Source organism: Protopterus annectens, chromosome 13.part0, assembly GCF_019279795.1.
Source record: "Protopterus annectens isolate FY-2018-M chromosome 13.part0, PAN1.0, whole genome shotgun sequence".
NCBI classification, from domain to species: domain Eukaryota; kingdom Metazoa; phylum Chordata; order Ceratodontiformes; family Protopteridae; genus Protopterus; species Protopterus annectens.
In genome coordinates, this window is record NC_056747.1 from 927,012,279 (window position 1) to 927,029,337 (window position 17,059).

Sequence of the window (17,059 nt, forward strand, 5' to 3'; positions counted from 1 at the left end):
ATAAAAGCCGTTTGTGACTTCTTGGAGGAAGGTACCACCCTTAAAAGTTGTACCATCACTCAGATATGTTCTTTACTTGGGATCATCTTGGAAAATAATGTTTTCATGTTTGGGAGTAATTATTATTAGGAAAGATGGAGGGTAGCGATGGCCACTCCCTGTACCAACAGCTACTCCAATATGGCATATTGGGAACATCAACATGTACTGAATGAAGCAAATCCTTGGAGGAGATATATTTTATTCTACAAGAGATTTGTGGATGATATATTTTTATTATGGGCAGGAAATGACACTGAATTGTACAAATTCAGTAAGTATCCTGGTGAAACAACATCATTTCTAAGTTTTGAGACACTAAGCTCTAATAGCAGCATTGATTTTCTGAACATTAGGTTGGAATTTGACCCGCATTGTGCACTGAGCACAAACATCCATAGAAAAGATTGTTGGAAGAATCACATGCTCCACAAGAAGTGTATGCATCCCAAACATGTATAGTCACATATATTAAAAGGACAGTTCTTGAGAATGTCAATATTATGTACAGATGATACCAGTTATAATGCCGAGATCAAACATCTGTCACAGAATCTTATTAAACATTGTGGTCACAAGAGTAAAGAAATTAACAGACCCATCAGTGATAGTAAGGCTTTGTTTGAGACAGTCCATAGGAAGACTGTGTTACTCTAAGCAAAACAATACAGATGGTTTAAAATGAAAAGTAAGAACTAATATTACAGAAGGGGGAATTAATTTGTTTTTTGTTAACATTTAGCAATGATGTGGAGCAAAGAGGTAATAAAAAATAATTGAAAAATTTTAACAGCAGATCGCAATGTCAGGAGAAAAGTTGGGGAACATCCAAAGTTTTGTTTCAGGAATAGGAAGAACCTAAAGCAATTATTGTGCCAAGATGTTTAGAGGAAACTGAAGACACATATTACAAAAACAGGGACATATTCCTGTAGGAGATGTAAGGCATGCACTTTTATTGACACAAAAAATATTTTTGAACATCCAATTGCACATAGACTTTATAGGCTTAATGCCTATGCTGATTGTGTACATCGAAATCTTGTATACATAGCTATGTGTGAGCAGTCCTTTTGCTTCTATGTGGGAATGATAAACAAATCTTTAAAAGAGAGAATATCACATCATTTGAGTGATATACATGTGAAGAATAGGGATAATGCTTTGGCACGGCTTATAAAAAAGTATCTTACACATTAATTTCTATTTATGGTATTGCAATTAGGGGAAGAAAATTTAAGAGATGGAGACATACAAAATTGCACAGAATAATTAAGAGTTGTGCTGGATAGCCAATTTACAGGCTGAAAAGGAATTGTGACTTAATGGTATGGTTCCTTTAAAACCTGGTTTGAAAGGAAGGAAATTACCTAGATAGTTTTGTTTGCATTGGTGCTTACCTGTTTAAATATCCTTGGATTACATTAAATGGCAGGATCTGAAGAAGGCTTAGATAGTTGAAAGCACTTGTTTTGCTTGTTTTATCAAGAGTTATCCTGATTTTTTGAACTGCATTATTTTATTGTTTATTTTATTAAACATTTGTTTTTTAAACAGTTGGATCTTTTACCTCCACTGTGGTGGCAAGACTTTGCTTTACTTGGACATATACATATTTTTATCTTTGATAGGGCTTGCCTTCAAAGCTTTTAGTGTGTTTATTTGATATTCATTTTTTGAAACATCTCTTCTTGATCAGTATCATACTCAGCCAGCATTTTCTTGATTTTGGCCTATGGTTTTCTGCAGTTTTATCAGCTCATCCTAATATCTGTTTAAAGCATCTTCCATTTTTTTCCAGCCTTTTGTTATTTGAGTTTATACACTCCTTCACCGTTTCATTTATTTTAATCAGCTCTAAGTGCATTTGACTTATTTTTTCCTCTAGATTACTGGAAGTCATGTCTCGCATAAAAGCAGGAGCTTAGCTGTAGAATTCTTCCCAGCCATTGTTTTGCATTGTTGCCTCACGGTAACAGGTTCTCCTGTTCGATTCTCAGCTGGATTGCCTTCTGTGCGGAGTCTGCATGTCCTCTCCGCAATCGAGTGGCCTCTGAAAGTCATGTGGGAATGGCCGTGCCTTCGCTGAAGGTTGGGCATTGGGCTGGCAACTCAGCACCATAAAAAGCGACTGCCAATCATTAGTGAACTGGAGTTCTGCTGTGGCGACCCCTAACTGGGAAAAAATGAAAAACAAACATTGTTTTTGCCTCACCTTTTGTGGTTGATTTTCAGAATCTCTATATTTCTTTTTTGTTGGCATCCAGGTGGTGCACTTTTACTAGCCAGTAACTAAAACTTACCTGAAAAATACAATTTCATTGCCTCTCTTTTCTGAGTTTCTGCTTTCTCACTGGGAGAGCTGAAATTAAACTGCTACTCACAAGTCAAGTTGACTATGTTATGGGAGAAATCACTGATGAGTCCTCCATCTATGTTTAGGTTTTGAAGAATTATTTCAAACTTACCATTGTCAGTCATCCTATGAATAGTTTCATCAACCTGTTCAGAAGTACCTTCAGATAAGATGTATAAACAACTGAACTTGAGGGGTTTTGGTCTCCACCAGGTTGCCAGTAATTAAGAGCTCCAAAACCTCACTGCTGTGGATAGCTGAAGTGGATCAGGAGTACATCTGAGGTGATCTTTGTTTACAGTTGCCATAGCACCTGTTTTATGCAGGTTCATTCCCTACTAGACAGTGTATATGCTGTCTGTCAAACTTCAGAATCTGAAACTTGTTTTTCATCTAAGTCTTTATAAGGGTGGAGGCATCTGCTTGGCATGTGTCTGTAGCAAATACAAACCCCATTTGAGGATTGTTATACCCAGTTTGTTTTGCATTCATCCCATGCTTGTCTGCTCTCTCCTGTTCTCAAGATCTAGGTAAATGCTACAAATGCAATGCTATTCATCACCTGCCTGGTACTGTTTGACTGTTAGCAGTGCTTACTGGCTAAAGAAGCAAGCTGTGGTCTGGTCTGCTGATGCAGTGGAAGTGTGTCAGGCTACAGTGACTGCATTCTGTGTTTGATTAGCAACCTTAATATGGAAGGTAAGGTTAGAAAGATATGTTTAAGTAGCCAAAAACCTGCTGTCCGGACTCATGGAAGCTGGTATGGGATCCCATGCTGCAACAGTCTGTGGTGGAGACTATATTTTATTTCTGGGCACATAAAATTATTGGCATAGGCCTGCATCCAGTCAATATATCTAAGGTAGCTCCAGAGTACATGGAGTCACTTGAAGTGAGCACTGTTTGAAATGAATGCATGCAGCCCAGCATGGGGATGTAGGGCAGCAAAGCAAGACAGTTCCTCCAAATCTCCCACAGTGTGACAGTGTTCTAGCCACTGAGTCTTATGCCACCACATAGGAAGTGGGATGGGGGAATTAAAGGGGTGATATGTGAATAAGCAGCACACGGGTTACTCGCTCTAAAGACCAGAACCTGCTGTATGGATAGATTTGTCTCCCAGAGGTTACCACACCTTTGAAATAGGCTCCCACTTCACATCAAGCAGAGCACCTCATTGGCCCTCTTCAAACACAGTCTGGACAATTATATGGGTAACCATAAATTCACCCCGGGGGTTCCACCTGTGTCCCTCTTGGACAGGGGCAATAAGTGCTGATCATTAACCTAATAACTTTCTATGATCCTATGATAGCGGCCAGTTTTGAATAACTGACACCCTGCAGATCTGATCCCACCCTCCTCTCTGAACATCCACTAGTATATGTAACTTTAAGCAAGTCACTTAATGATAACAAAGTCCTGAGGACACACTTAAAAATAGATGCTTTTGTCTAATGGCTGTAGGCTGTATTATTAAAGACTAAATTAATAAAAATGTTAAAGTAGAGAAGATTTGCTTGGACTTATTATAGGGAAGAAAGAGGTAAATGGGAACATATATTTTGGGAGTGCAGTGAGTTGGCAGATTTTTGAAATTCCCTACAGAGTACTCTTGTCAGAAATATTGGGTGAGCAAATGGGTATAACTAAGGAAATGATTCTTTCGAGCTGTGATACTGGATCTGAATTGTATAGACACAGTAAGGTCTTGGTAAGTTTAATTTTGATGGCTGCCCAAAATACAATTATTAGAAAATGGAAGTAAAAGTGTAAACCAAGTGCATTTGAAGTACTGGAAATTGGAGCTTTATAAAAGGGAAGGAGCAAATTACATAGAAATAAATGAAAATTGTGGGAACAATACATGCAGAATAATGTTCAGAAGGAGGAGACATGTTTAAGGGAGGGCAGGAATTGAGCAATTTGCAAAATGTTGGACTGATGATAGTTATGAAAAAGAACCTATGTGATATATAACATATGTAAGTGGGAACATGTTACTATGGTTTGTTTTCTTTTATATTAATGTATGTTTGCCTATGTTTTCAGCGATATCTTAATAAAGGTGTTAAAAAGTGGGGAAGATTTGCCAGTACTTAAGATAAACCCCAACCCTCATGGCAAATAAATTGATCGTATGTAGTAAATAGGTATAGGTTCATAGGTTCATAGGTTCATACTAGGCTATCTGCCCGAGGGCATTTACGGGAACTATACCCATTATTTTGCTGTGCCTCTGTCGAGCAGTGACACTGAGGTAATCCCTGGGGTATATCTACCATCCATTGGTCAAGATTTCTCTTGAACAAGGCCTGCTCTGCCTGGTGATGAATCTATCCTCCAGCACGCCCTATTAATAGCCAGTGGTAAGGTTTAGTCTCCCGCCCTTTGTCTGACGGATCTAGATTTTTTGAGGTGAAGCATATTCATCAAATCTGGGTTTGACATGGCCTTGTATGTCGGGCAGCATAGGACAGATTTTGAGACCCTTTATCCTTTTGGTGAGGAACTTTGTGGCGTACTCAATCATTGGTCTGATGAGTGATGAGTATAGGGAGACTATGACCTCCCTTGATCTAGATGTGAATCCCTTCATGATAAGGTGGGCAATGTAGAAGGTCTTCCTAACTACTTTAGCTACATGGGTGTCGAATGACAAAAAGTCAACCAAGTTTAAAAGGCATGATCTGCCTTTGACAAAGCCAAACTGGGTTGGATCAAAGCCTGCAAATTCTCCATGGCTTTGCAGATAAGGCTTGTCAAGCTAATGGGGGTAAATTTCGGGTCTCTGTGGAGGCACCGCTTTGTGAAGTGGGACCACAGTCACAGTGCGCCACCCCTGGGTACATATAGTTAAGTGGAGCACACAGCGGGGACACCATCAGGTCCCATGGATGCTGTGTGTTTTGGAGGCTGGGGTCCACCAGACTGGCGCTTGCCTTTGGTACAAAAAAGAGTTTTGTTTTGATTGGATTGCCTTTATCCATGCAGCCCTGCAGGTGTGAAGGCAATTTGTAAATGAGATCAAGTATGTTTTTCTCCTCTTGTGGGGATGGTGACTAGTTGTTCCATGGCATTTGGTTTTATGATTTCAGAACGCTCGAGTAGTGTTCCCAGTCTATATTAGGTAATTGAAGTCACCCTAGTATGATGGCGTTTTGAGATACATTTATCCCCTCCAGTGTTTCAGGAAAGCCCATGTGAGGTTCCTGAGTTTATGAGAATTGGCCTGTAACATGCTACAATTTGCAGCCTGGATGGTCTCCATGCATCGCGGCATTGCCACCAGTCTTGAGCAGAGTTTAAGCCAATTGTTAAAGCTGATCATCTTATCTCTGTATTGTGGCATCATTCTTGGTCTGCTGTTTTGGTAGATTTTTGATCAGAGCCTCCTAGTATGTCTTGTGTGTGTTGTTTATGTGTATGATTTGAGGTTGTGATATGTGAGACTGGGTCTACAGTGTGTGTGTGGTGTGGTAACTTTCTCCTCCTGTCTGGTCTTGTATAGTCCTATGTTGAGAGCAGCCTCCAGTTGCAGTTTGGCCGTTGCAGGTGATAAGTACTGTAGGAGCAAGTGCTAGGTTTAACAGATAGAGAATAGTCTACTTGGAGTCAAGTAGAGATGATCATCGTTGCCCTTTCTCTGTTTGGCATTCTGTTTAATGATCTTATCAAATATAACCACGCTGTATTACTGACTTGATTTTATTTTTAGTAAACTCATTGAAACAGAATGGCAGTCTATGTCTGAAAAGATTGAAGCCTGCATAAACTAAAATACTGCTAGTGATTCCCTTCTGGGTGAGAAAAGTAAACCTATATTTATATATATATATATATATATATATATATATATATATATATATATATATATATATATATATATATATATATATATATATATATGTGTGTGTGTGTGTGTGTGTGTTTGTGTGTCTGTGTGTGTGTGTGTATTTTTTTCTTGTCTATGACTTTTACCTGCTCCATTTTGCTTTCTGTTTTAAGAAATCTACTTGGCCTGGTGTTTTTGTTCTATGTGATAAGTAGACACTTAAATTTTCTAGGCTGCACAATTTACATTTTTTTCAATTGTTAAACTGTCTCTTGAGTGATACTTAAATACTCAGTGAAAGTCTATGCCTTTGTCTTTTGTTCGAAAAGATTTCAAGCCTGCATAAACTAAAACATCACTGTTGATTCCCTACTGGGTGAGGAAAGTAAACTTATATTTTTTTGTCTGTGACTGATAGAGCTGCTTTCTGTTATGTACTCTATTTTCTGTTTTAAGACATCTGTTGTCCTTGTGGTTTTTGTTCTGTGTGAGTGGTAGACACTTAAAGTATCTAGGCTATACATTTCACATGTTTTTCATTGGTTCAATTGTCTCTTGAGTGATACTTAAATATTCAGTGAAATTCTAGGCCTTTGTCTTTGTCTGAAAAGATTTTAAGCCTGCATAAACTAAAGCACTGCTAGTGATTCCATGCTGGGTGAGGAAAGTAAACCTATATTTTCTGTCTGTGACTGATAGAGCTGCTTTCTTTTACCTGTTCCATTTTGTCCATTTTAAGAAATCTGCTTGGCCTGGTGTTTTTGTTCTATATGAAAGGTAGACACAAATTATCTAGGCTGCACATTTTACATGTTTTTTTCCATTGTTAAATTGTCTCTTGAGTGATACTTAAATACTCAATGAAATTTTGGGCCTTTGTCTTTGTCTGAAAAGATTTCAGCCCTGCATAAACTAAAGCACTACTGGTGATTCCCTGCTGTGTTTTCCCAACCACCCTTCTGTTTGTTGATCTGCTTTTTAAACCTGGTGATTTTAAGCTGCCAGCCTTACTGTAAATTGACCTTAATAAGCTCTTCCCCTTCTACACTGCTGTTGATATTCTGAATTATTTATTTGCCTTTTCTTGTGCTTATACTGAAAAGTGCATTTTGCCATTGTCTGTTCTACTTGATCTGACTTCATTATCTAGCTATCTGTTTGATAAAGTAGTGTATTTTTACACTGTAGTAAACACTTGTTTTTACATCAAAAGAGGTCAGTTGATTTTCTATCCAGTGCACTGGGAGATAGCCTGGTCTGTTCAGGTTGGAGAAATACTTGAGATTTATGAGTGTACTTTTATTGGAGGGCTTAGTAATCAGCTTAGCTTGTTTTTTAGTGCTTTTATAAAGTTTGTATGACTGAGTGGCTCTTTGCAAATTTATTCAAAGAGAAGTACTTTTATTGAATAATCACACTTTTATAAGCTGTTTAAAGTATACTGCTGTAGCCATATTTTTAAGTTTGTTAGTGGTAGCATTTTGTACCTTTTAAGTTTGTTTGTGATAGCATTTCACTCTGGACACTCATTTACTGTGCTTTTACATTAAGAGGACTAGGATTATTTATCTAGTGGCAGTAGGTTTTTACCTGATCTATCTGAGCTGGAAACACACAAAAGGGCTCTAAGTATTTTTTGCACTTCTCTGTACTTGATTTGCACTCCTTAAAAGTGTTGAATTTTGCCTGTGTTTAAGTCTCATGTTTGTGTGGGTTTGCGCTCAATTAACCAGAGCTGCTTGAAAAATTATATACTGCCTTCTGTTGCTTTCTTGCTGTTACTTGCATTTACATGCATACATACCACAGTTTATTTAACTATTTATTGTAATCAACTAGTCTTATTACTGTATTGTACTGAGTACAATAAATACACAAAGACAACCGTTTCAGTTAATACGCTTTACTGTCACATTCTCCTTTCAGATCTACAAGCATGCAACACATATGCTGTGAGCTCTCTATGGCAAATTCCCAAAGCTTGTTTATACACTCTCATATCTATACCAAAAGGGCAGATATTTTTCTCAAAGTCTGATGTATACCAGTTCTTTCTTTGTATAACAGTTTTCCTTTGTTCTTCTAATTTATGATTTGTCCTTGATTCAAGTTTGGTGGTCCAAGGAAACTCAGTTATCTGAAACATGGTGTTCCAGCACTATATGTTATCTTGCTTGATGTTACATCTCTTTACTTCGTTGATGTCCTTCCAGCTGCCATCTGCGCAGTTTATTTTTGCAGACTTTTTTTCTCAATAACATACTCCGTTACATGGATGCCAAAATCTAATTAAGCTATGCCAACACACTTACTACTTTCTATTTTTCAGCATTTTATACTATTTCTAAATTAACCCTTTATATTTCATATCATTCTTGTAGCTTTTTATTTAAACTAATAATCATGCTAGCAACAGTTACTATTATTCTTTCACTGCTCTATGTTTGGCATCCTTTGCCGGAGGTGTAGAGTGTTTCTGCTTTAATCCAAGGCATCCAAGGCAGAAACCAAGAAAGTAAGTATATTTTGTGATTCTTCTGCACTTTTTGAACCGTATTTTATCAAATTGCTGCATCATTTCTGTTTTTTTTTACTGTTTTACTGTTTGTGACTGCTTCATTCTCTGCACTTGTTTTGCACTGTTCTGATACCTAGATAGCATATACTAGATTCAGATTTGCTGAATCTAGCCTGTTATTGATACACTTGAGCACTAAACCAGCCATCTTACATTAAGAAGGGCTCTCCTGCACCTTTGTGGCAGAAGAGTATAGATTCAGCCTTGTCTGAGCTGGGGATTGCTGGGGGAAGGTTCATTGTGTGCTTTCCTATTGGTAGATTAGCTTAAAAGTGTTTTAATTTCACATGTATTTCAGCCTCGCATTTGCACATTGTAGCATAATGTTCAACAGGGGTTAGTGGTACCCTGTACAGATGCAAATGCTTTAAAACTCAAATTTTCCCTAGACATCTGCCAGGGGAACCCTCCCAAGCTTCCCTACTGCACTATGGGCAACTTAGTTGGTCACTGAGGAGCGTTGCCACACTTATCATCCATAGCCTCCAATAGAACAAGCACCTTTGTTAGTCCTAGTGCAAAAACTGGTCAAACTAGCCCACTCCCTTCCCTAACAGTATATACAATAAAACGTTCTATAATGGACAGACAGCTTCCCATCATTTCACTGGCCAACCTGATTGACATAGGCATCTTGAGGCAATGTAGTAATTACCTCATGTATACTGACAACCACTTACTCCTAAAACAAACAAATCCCTTATGTGAGAGATGTAATCACACTATGAAATTGGAATCAGATCTCTCACGTAACAACAAACCGGACATCAAACAGGTTGTCAGCACATGCACTTCACCTCTCACACAAAATAAGGTCATGACACATAAACCCACATACACAAAGGTACTCACTAGAAGCCTACCAAAAGTTCAGAGACCTCTCAAACATAAACCAATTGCACACACTGCTATGCAAATAGAAACCACTACACATAATAACGCAGACACCAGTGTTTAAGCAAATAAGCCCCTAAAGCAAAACACCTCAAAACATAATGTCTTGGTCATAGAAGAATTCATAGTGAGACACACAGATGTCGCCCTCACTAGACTGGACAAGGAGAAGGTTACGGTCAGCTGCCTGTCAGGTGCCAGGATCCGTCAAATCACACATGCACTCAAGTCACAAGTACTGTTATGACTCTGTCATAGTCCATGTTGGGGTGAATGATTTGAGATGTACCTCTCTGGACTATATAAAGAGACACAAGGCTAAATTCACAGAGTATGTGTCCCAGGCAGGTATGACACTAACCCTAAGCTGCATTCTACCTTCACCCAGAATGATGCCATAATATAAACAAAAAATGATTGACTTCAGCAATTGGCTTAGCTTGTGGTGTCAGTCCAGGGGATCCAGTATCTTTCAGCCTGGGAAGACTTGATCAACAGGCCATGCTGCTTTGCCAGATATGGTCTGCACCAGTCTCCTCTAGGCTTTCAGATACAGTAAAGACACATGCCTCCCCCATAGTGCTTTTTTAAGGCAATGTCAAAACAACAAAATTTCCGACATAACAAAATCCACTCAAGACAAACTCAAGGTTCTGCTTCTTAATGCTAGGAGTGTAAACATGAAACTGCACTCCCTGTAAGCACTCCTCACCTTGGTAGATGCTGATGTCTGTGCAGTCACTGATACATGGTTCAAGGCCACAGAGAGCACCCTGGCCATGCAAGCCTACATTGCCTTCCACATGTTCAGACCTCAAAATGAGTATGAAAGAACCAAAAGTGAAGGTGTATCCATCTTTATTAAAGCCAAGTATCAAACATTACAACTCTCTCTAACTACTCCATGTTCAATTAATTGTAGACAAAATACCCTACCACATCATGTCTAGCTATAGGTCTACCACCATGTACCAAGAAAAGCATACCAACTACCTACACTTACTGGAGTCACTCACCATACAGCCCAACACCTTAATCATGGAAGATTTCAACTATTTTTACATCAACTGAGTGAAATACATGAGCATGAACATGCTCACCCAGAGGTTCCTGGACTTTGTCAATACAAATACTCTGGAACAGATAGTCTGCAGCCCCACAAGGGGATTAAATTTCTTAGATATAGTATTCACCAACATGGGGGATCACTGCAATTGCCTCTGTGTGATGCCCTCCCTGGTAAGGTTGGACCATAAATCAGTCTTGTTCGAAGTAACTATTGAACCTGTCACCAATGCAGACCATAAAAAAAACTAAAAAATGTTTCCAAAGCAACTGCAGAGGCATAAAAAGTTTTATAACCCACCATCACAGTCAACAATGACTCCTATGCAGAGGTGTATACAAATGCTCTGTATAAACACTTAAGCAACTCTATAGACTCAGCTGTACCTGAATGTATTACAACCAGGTCCTCCCAAAAAAAAAAACAAGCCACCATGGTGGACCTCAAGTATAAACAGGTTATATAATAAAAAGAAGAAACTGATGTCTAAATACAAGAGGGAACTGACACAGCAGAGGAAGCATTCCCTCCAAAGCTTGAACAAGCAAATCAGAACTCTTGTAAAGTCCTCTAATGCTAATTATAAAGCAAAAATAGCATCCCTAGCTAAGGATAATCATAAGACATTCTTTAACAACATCTGAAATCTAAAAGGGAATGCCCAACTATGTGCCAAACTGGTAGTAGATGGTACCACTCATACTATACGGGTGAAACTTGCCAACCTGCTAGCTGACAGATGTGGTACAAACTTCACCCCTTGTCCCCACCAGCCATATCTGAAAGCATACCTGACACCTGTCCTCTGTCTAGTATCTTTAGAGATCAGGTCATATTGGCACTGTCCAAGGCTAAAAACACAGCCTCAATGTGGCCAGATAACATCCCAGGTTGCTTATTAAGCAATGTAAAACAGGACCTAGTGGACCCGCTTTGCATTCTCTTTAACTATAGCTGGAGAACTGGCTTTATTCCAGCAGAGTGGAGAACAGCAACAGTAATCCCCTTGCACAAAGGGGGTGTCATCAACCCGACCCTGGGAAGTATAGACCCATATATCTAACCAGCCTCATCTGGAAGTCCATGGAAAGAATCATCATGAACCTTATCAACAAGGATATAGGCAACCTTGAAACTCTAGACCCAACTCAGTTTGGCTTTGTTAAGGGTCGATCATGTTTATTAAACCTTGTAGACTTCATCAAGAAAGTCACCAAAGCCCTGGATGAAATTAAGACAGTGCATACTGCCAGTCTTAACCTAGCCAAGGTATTTAACACAATTACCCACTCAGGTATCATTGAGAAACTCTCCTAGCTGGGGATTAATCCCTACGCCACTAGATGGGTAGCCAGTTGTCTCACTGACAGAACACTTAGTATCAAAGCTGGTGACTCCACCTTTACCAGTAGACTCATCACACATCACCAGTGGTGTACCACAAGGATCTGTGCTGGGCCCTTTACTGTTTGAAATCAAATTTTTTGAAAGTCCAGGCTAAAGTAGACAGCCTTTGGCTTTACCAAGTTTGCTGATGATTGCAAATTGGGTGCAGTCATTGAGTCCTCCAATGATATTAACACATTACAGGATTGGCTAACACAGACAAATGACTGTTGCCAAAGCCATGGTCTAAAATTAATGGAAAAAAAGTCCATTAGTATCCCCTTTGGCAAAGCAAAATTTCCTGCTAATTACAATATTGACAGCACCGCCCCCCCAAATTCAAACCTAGTGGTGCAAGATCTGGGAACACAAGTAGATAGCAATCTTAACTTCGATCACCAAGTTTCCACAGTAGTAAGGAAAGCCTTCATTGTTACGTATCTCATATGTAAGGTTGTTACGCATCTCATAGGTAAGGGCATTGCATCCAGGTCTAAGGATGCTATAACTCCACTGTACTCAACCCTCATCAGACCATTGATAGAGTACAATGCTCCCTTCTGCATGTACCTCATCAGACACCTGTAGCAGCTGGAGTGACCACAGAGATTTCTCACCAAGAAAGTACAGGGCTTCCAAACCATGACTTGCATGGATAGAATGAAAGCCCTGCCACTGTACTCTGTATCATATAGGCTGCTGAGAGGCAACTTGTGCCTGGCCAAAGGGCAGTCTCTGACCCTGCCATGATGGAAATTCTGCACATCCACAAGTCAAATGGCACAAGAGTTACTTGCTCTAGGGATCTTAACCTAGTCTGTGACATTAACAGAACATGCTGGAGAGACAGATATATCTCCCAGAGACTGCCGCTACTCTGGAATAAATTTCCAATTCATGTGAAGCAGAGCTCCTCAGACCCTATTCAAATGCAACCTGGACAAATGAATGGGAGATCGCAAAATCACCCAGAAGATGGCACCCATGTCACTCCTGAACAGGGGTAGTTGGTGTTGATCATAGACTTGCTCTGCAAATTACGTCCATCTAACCAAGAAGAATTGAGGCAACTCAGGATTAGCATGGCTAGTCTTGTAAGGGTTCCATGTCCCCTAGCCTAGCAACCTCCTATGAACCTATGAGAAAAGGGAAATGGTATGTACTACACGCAATCAGTTTATTTGCTATGAGGGGTGGGGTTTATGTTTAGATTTTGCTAATGCTGCTTAACATAAATGTAAATTAATTACATTCTAGAAAAATCAAAAATAAATAAAAATAGCAATTCTTTATTTTGTTTCGTATAAAATTGGCTGTCTCATAGGCGTAAGTATATATAACTACCTTAGTAGTGCCATCTTAAATGCATATAGTATATAGAAAAGAAAGGTTGGGGGTTGATATAATGGTTAACATGTTTGCTTCACAGACACAAGGTACAGGTTTTGGTTTTCACCTTTGAAAGGGGAAATTGGCTAGGCTTAAAATGGCCCACAATGGCAGGTAGCCTAGTAACCTTTGAACATCTTACATCTCTTCAGGTAAAACATGACATTCTGGTATTGATACAAAATGTACATGCATGATCCAAATCTAACTATTCTGGGGGTTGGCAAAAAGGTTAAGGCATTTGATTCATAGACAGGAGGTACAGAGGTTGCTTCTCACCTTTGTGTTGAGAAAGTTGACAAGGCTTAAGATAACCCATAAGGACAGATAACCAAGTACTATCCTAAACACCTATAAAAAATAAAAAGTGCACTGGAGGTTGGCTGTCATAACTAACTAGCCATGATGTATTGAAATTAGATCATCAAAATAATACTTGCAGCTTGTACGCAACTTTTGTGAAGAATTTCACACCTATTGAAATGGTCATATTTATTACAGTATTAAATGTAGCAGTGAATACATGGGAACTATCAATTTAGGTATTGCTAAAGCACACAGGGCAGTAATTTTACAAACTAACTAAAAATGTTACTTTAATTCTTTAACTAGCTGTATTTTATCTCCATTTAGGGTTTATAGTGAATTCCAGAACTGCACAGAATACGTGAGTGAGTTTTACTGTCTTCCATATCCAAATCCACTGGTAGAAGACTTTTTTTTTCAAGCACACAGAACATTTTTTTCAAAATGCAATTCACCACCACCACCACCACTGGTTATGGATCCTCCAATAAGCACTTTACTGGGTATGATTGCTATTCCAATCTGTTTGTTGCCGTTTATGGTGCTTCTCGTTGTATGGAAGACCAAAGACGGTGAACCTCAGTTATAGAGTTGCTGTATTATTCCACTCTGTATAACTATTTTGTGTTATTGCTGTTATTATTATATTATCATATTAATTGGAAAACATACTAATCATTTGTAAAGAGTCACTGTATAAATAAAAAAGCTATCCTTCTGCCTGTGTGAATAATAATACATTCTTTGTTTGATTGCTTAATAGCCTTTGCTAACAAAAGCTGCACTTCTAAAACTCTCGGCACATCTCATTATGGCAATTTGTATCTATAACTAACATTGGAAGATTAAAGGGAAACGATATAAAGATTTGGACATTCAATTATTTGGATATGGTCCATAATCAAACTTCAGTTTCTTCCAGATATACCTTGGGCTGAGAGCTGCTTTGTGTAGGATGCATACCTTCTGGCAACATGGAGCATGCATAACGCAGCTCAGATGCCTTCTTATTCTCAGTAAAGAGTAGGTGCAGTGATGGTACCATATGCCCATTCAGAAAGAAGTCTCCAGATAATGAAGATCTGTTTTGGAGAAGGAAGGATACAATATAATGAAGATCTTTCTCCCAAAGCATTCATTTCTGTTCCTGGTGTCTAGTCCAGGGTCCATTCTGTTCTCTCCTGCTATCAGATCATTCATGTTGGGCTGATGACAATATCAGCAAAAGCTTATAATCTCAATATGTAATGTTGATATGTCATTATATTAGTCTAGTAGTTCAGTGCTGAGAATTAATGCTATGAGTTGCTGATGAACTTCATTATGTAGTTCTAGGTTTGATTCTCCTGTATGTGACTCTCAGCAAGCCAGTTAACCCAACATCCAAGTTTTCCTTGAAAAGAAGTACTTTTATGGGTTTACTTAGTTAAAAATAAATAAATAACCAAGCTCACATTTCTAAATGGTTACAGTATTTCTTGAAAATGCTTCATCTCCTACCATAATGCTGTTTTAATGATGTCAGGGTTCCATTGTCCTCCTGCTGCATGAACATGAACTATGGCTGTATTTTACAGAAGAGAACACATTACAGGACTTATGTGTAGCTTAAAAAACAAGGCAGACTTGGTAATGGCTGTGGAACACACTCACTACTCTGGCACCAGAGGTTGCATACAAAAACATCCAAAGGTTGCAGCACTTGAGTATTCAGTACTCTTTCTGTGCCAGCCTTTCAACAATTGAACATTCAGTACACCGTTCAGTGCCAGCCCGTCAACACTTGAACGTTCAGTACACCTTTTAGTGCCAGCCTTTCAACACTTGAACATTCAATACACCTTTCAGTGCCACCCTTTTGCATTACTTGTCCTCTGTCTCTTCCAGGAGCCAAATTATTTTGTGTCAATATATATTAGAACATTTTACATCCACTGTCCAAGTCAAAAGGAGAGGAACATGGTCTTCATGAAGGTTTACAAAATCTGTGAAGCTAGAGAAAAAAATCCTGATGCAACACAAACTGAAATAGGCAGAAAAAAGGTAAAATATAACCTTCAGGTCCAACAGGCACAACCTGGTTTAGAGGTAGCCAAATGTGTAGTGTACAAAGGCATGGTACTTCATAAAATGATGGTGACCTGAGGATAGAAGCAGACACAGGAGTCAGTGTAGCAGGCCAAGGATAACACCCCATTTCCAAGCAGTTAAGATACAGTGGTATACATCATGTAGGTGAGCATTGGTGAAGGCTGGGTTGGGTAAGAACCATAGCTAAGTGACATGGGATGGATATCATCATAACTTTACACATTCTGTACATTAGAAAATGAGTAAAAAATCAGTTGCTTTATCTATCATTTTACTTTGAAGACTTAATAATTTCATTCTTCAAGCCTTTATTCATACTGTTTATCTAGCTTGCTTACTGACTTCTTGAGGTATTGTCAGTGACCCAAGTTATGAAGCTAAGCCAACATTGTTAACGGAGGTGAAATGTAGAGAAAGAGGCAAAGTGGGCTTCTGTGGGTATGACGGGGGTTGGTGAATTGTAAAAACGTATGCCACAAAACCAGAAATACAGAAAGAAAAAAAAATGTATTCATGTCAGGTCTGAATAGCTGATTTCGGGCATGTGAATATACAAGTGTTTAAGTATATCACTTCAAAAATAAACAGACAACTGTCACTTCAGTATGAGTCATTCCAGTAGTAACCACTTCTCCTGAAAAGTAAGCCCTAGTATGTAATCTTTACAGTTTACAAAAATATTACTGGTATAGTTGTGATAATGAAACTATATGTGTTATTGTGCTTCATTGTAGACCAATGCACTATGCAACACACAGTCAAATGTTTGTTTGAATAAAATATTTAACTGCATGACAGGTTGCAAACAGTTCAAAAGTACAGCTGCATAAGATCTTACCATAATAGTAAATGTCTTACTTCTCACTGTTGCAGTATTCTTTACTCTTAGGGATATCCTGCTGAGGACAGCCTGACATCCGGCCAGCATACCAAAGCCTTTTACATTTTCCAGGTGTCATACATCAGATGTATGTTGTACATGCAAGACTTAAGGTACATATGTGGCAAAAGGATGCCTAAGTCCTCAAAACTGAAGTGCCCCAGAGAACCAGCAGTAGTAATAACATGCACATCCAGGAATGGAAGAAGAAGGAGATAATGATAGAAGAAGGACCCCTG

General features: G+C 38.8%; 1 protein-coding gene across 5 annotated transcripts in view; it reads left to right on the forward strand.

Annotated features, from left to right (window-relative positions):
• RAMP2 (receptor activity modifying protein 2) overlaps positions 1–14,587 on the forward strand; it is a 290,068-nt gene extending 275,481 nt beyond the window's left edge. For all 5 annotated transcript variants that reach the window (XM_044054686.1, XM_044054685.1, XM_044054684.1 and 2 more), the window contains one exon: positions 14,177–14,587. In XM_044054686.1, the coding sequence (XP_043910621.1) occupies positions 14,177–14,438 (262 nt within the window). In that variant the 3' untranslated portion in view covers positions 14,439–14,587. The remainder of the gene's footprint in view (positions 1–14,176) is intronic.
• The last annotated feature ends 2,472 nt before the right edge of the window (positions 14,588–17,059 follow it).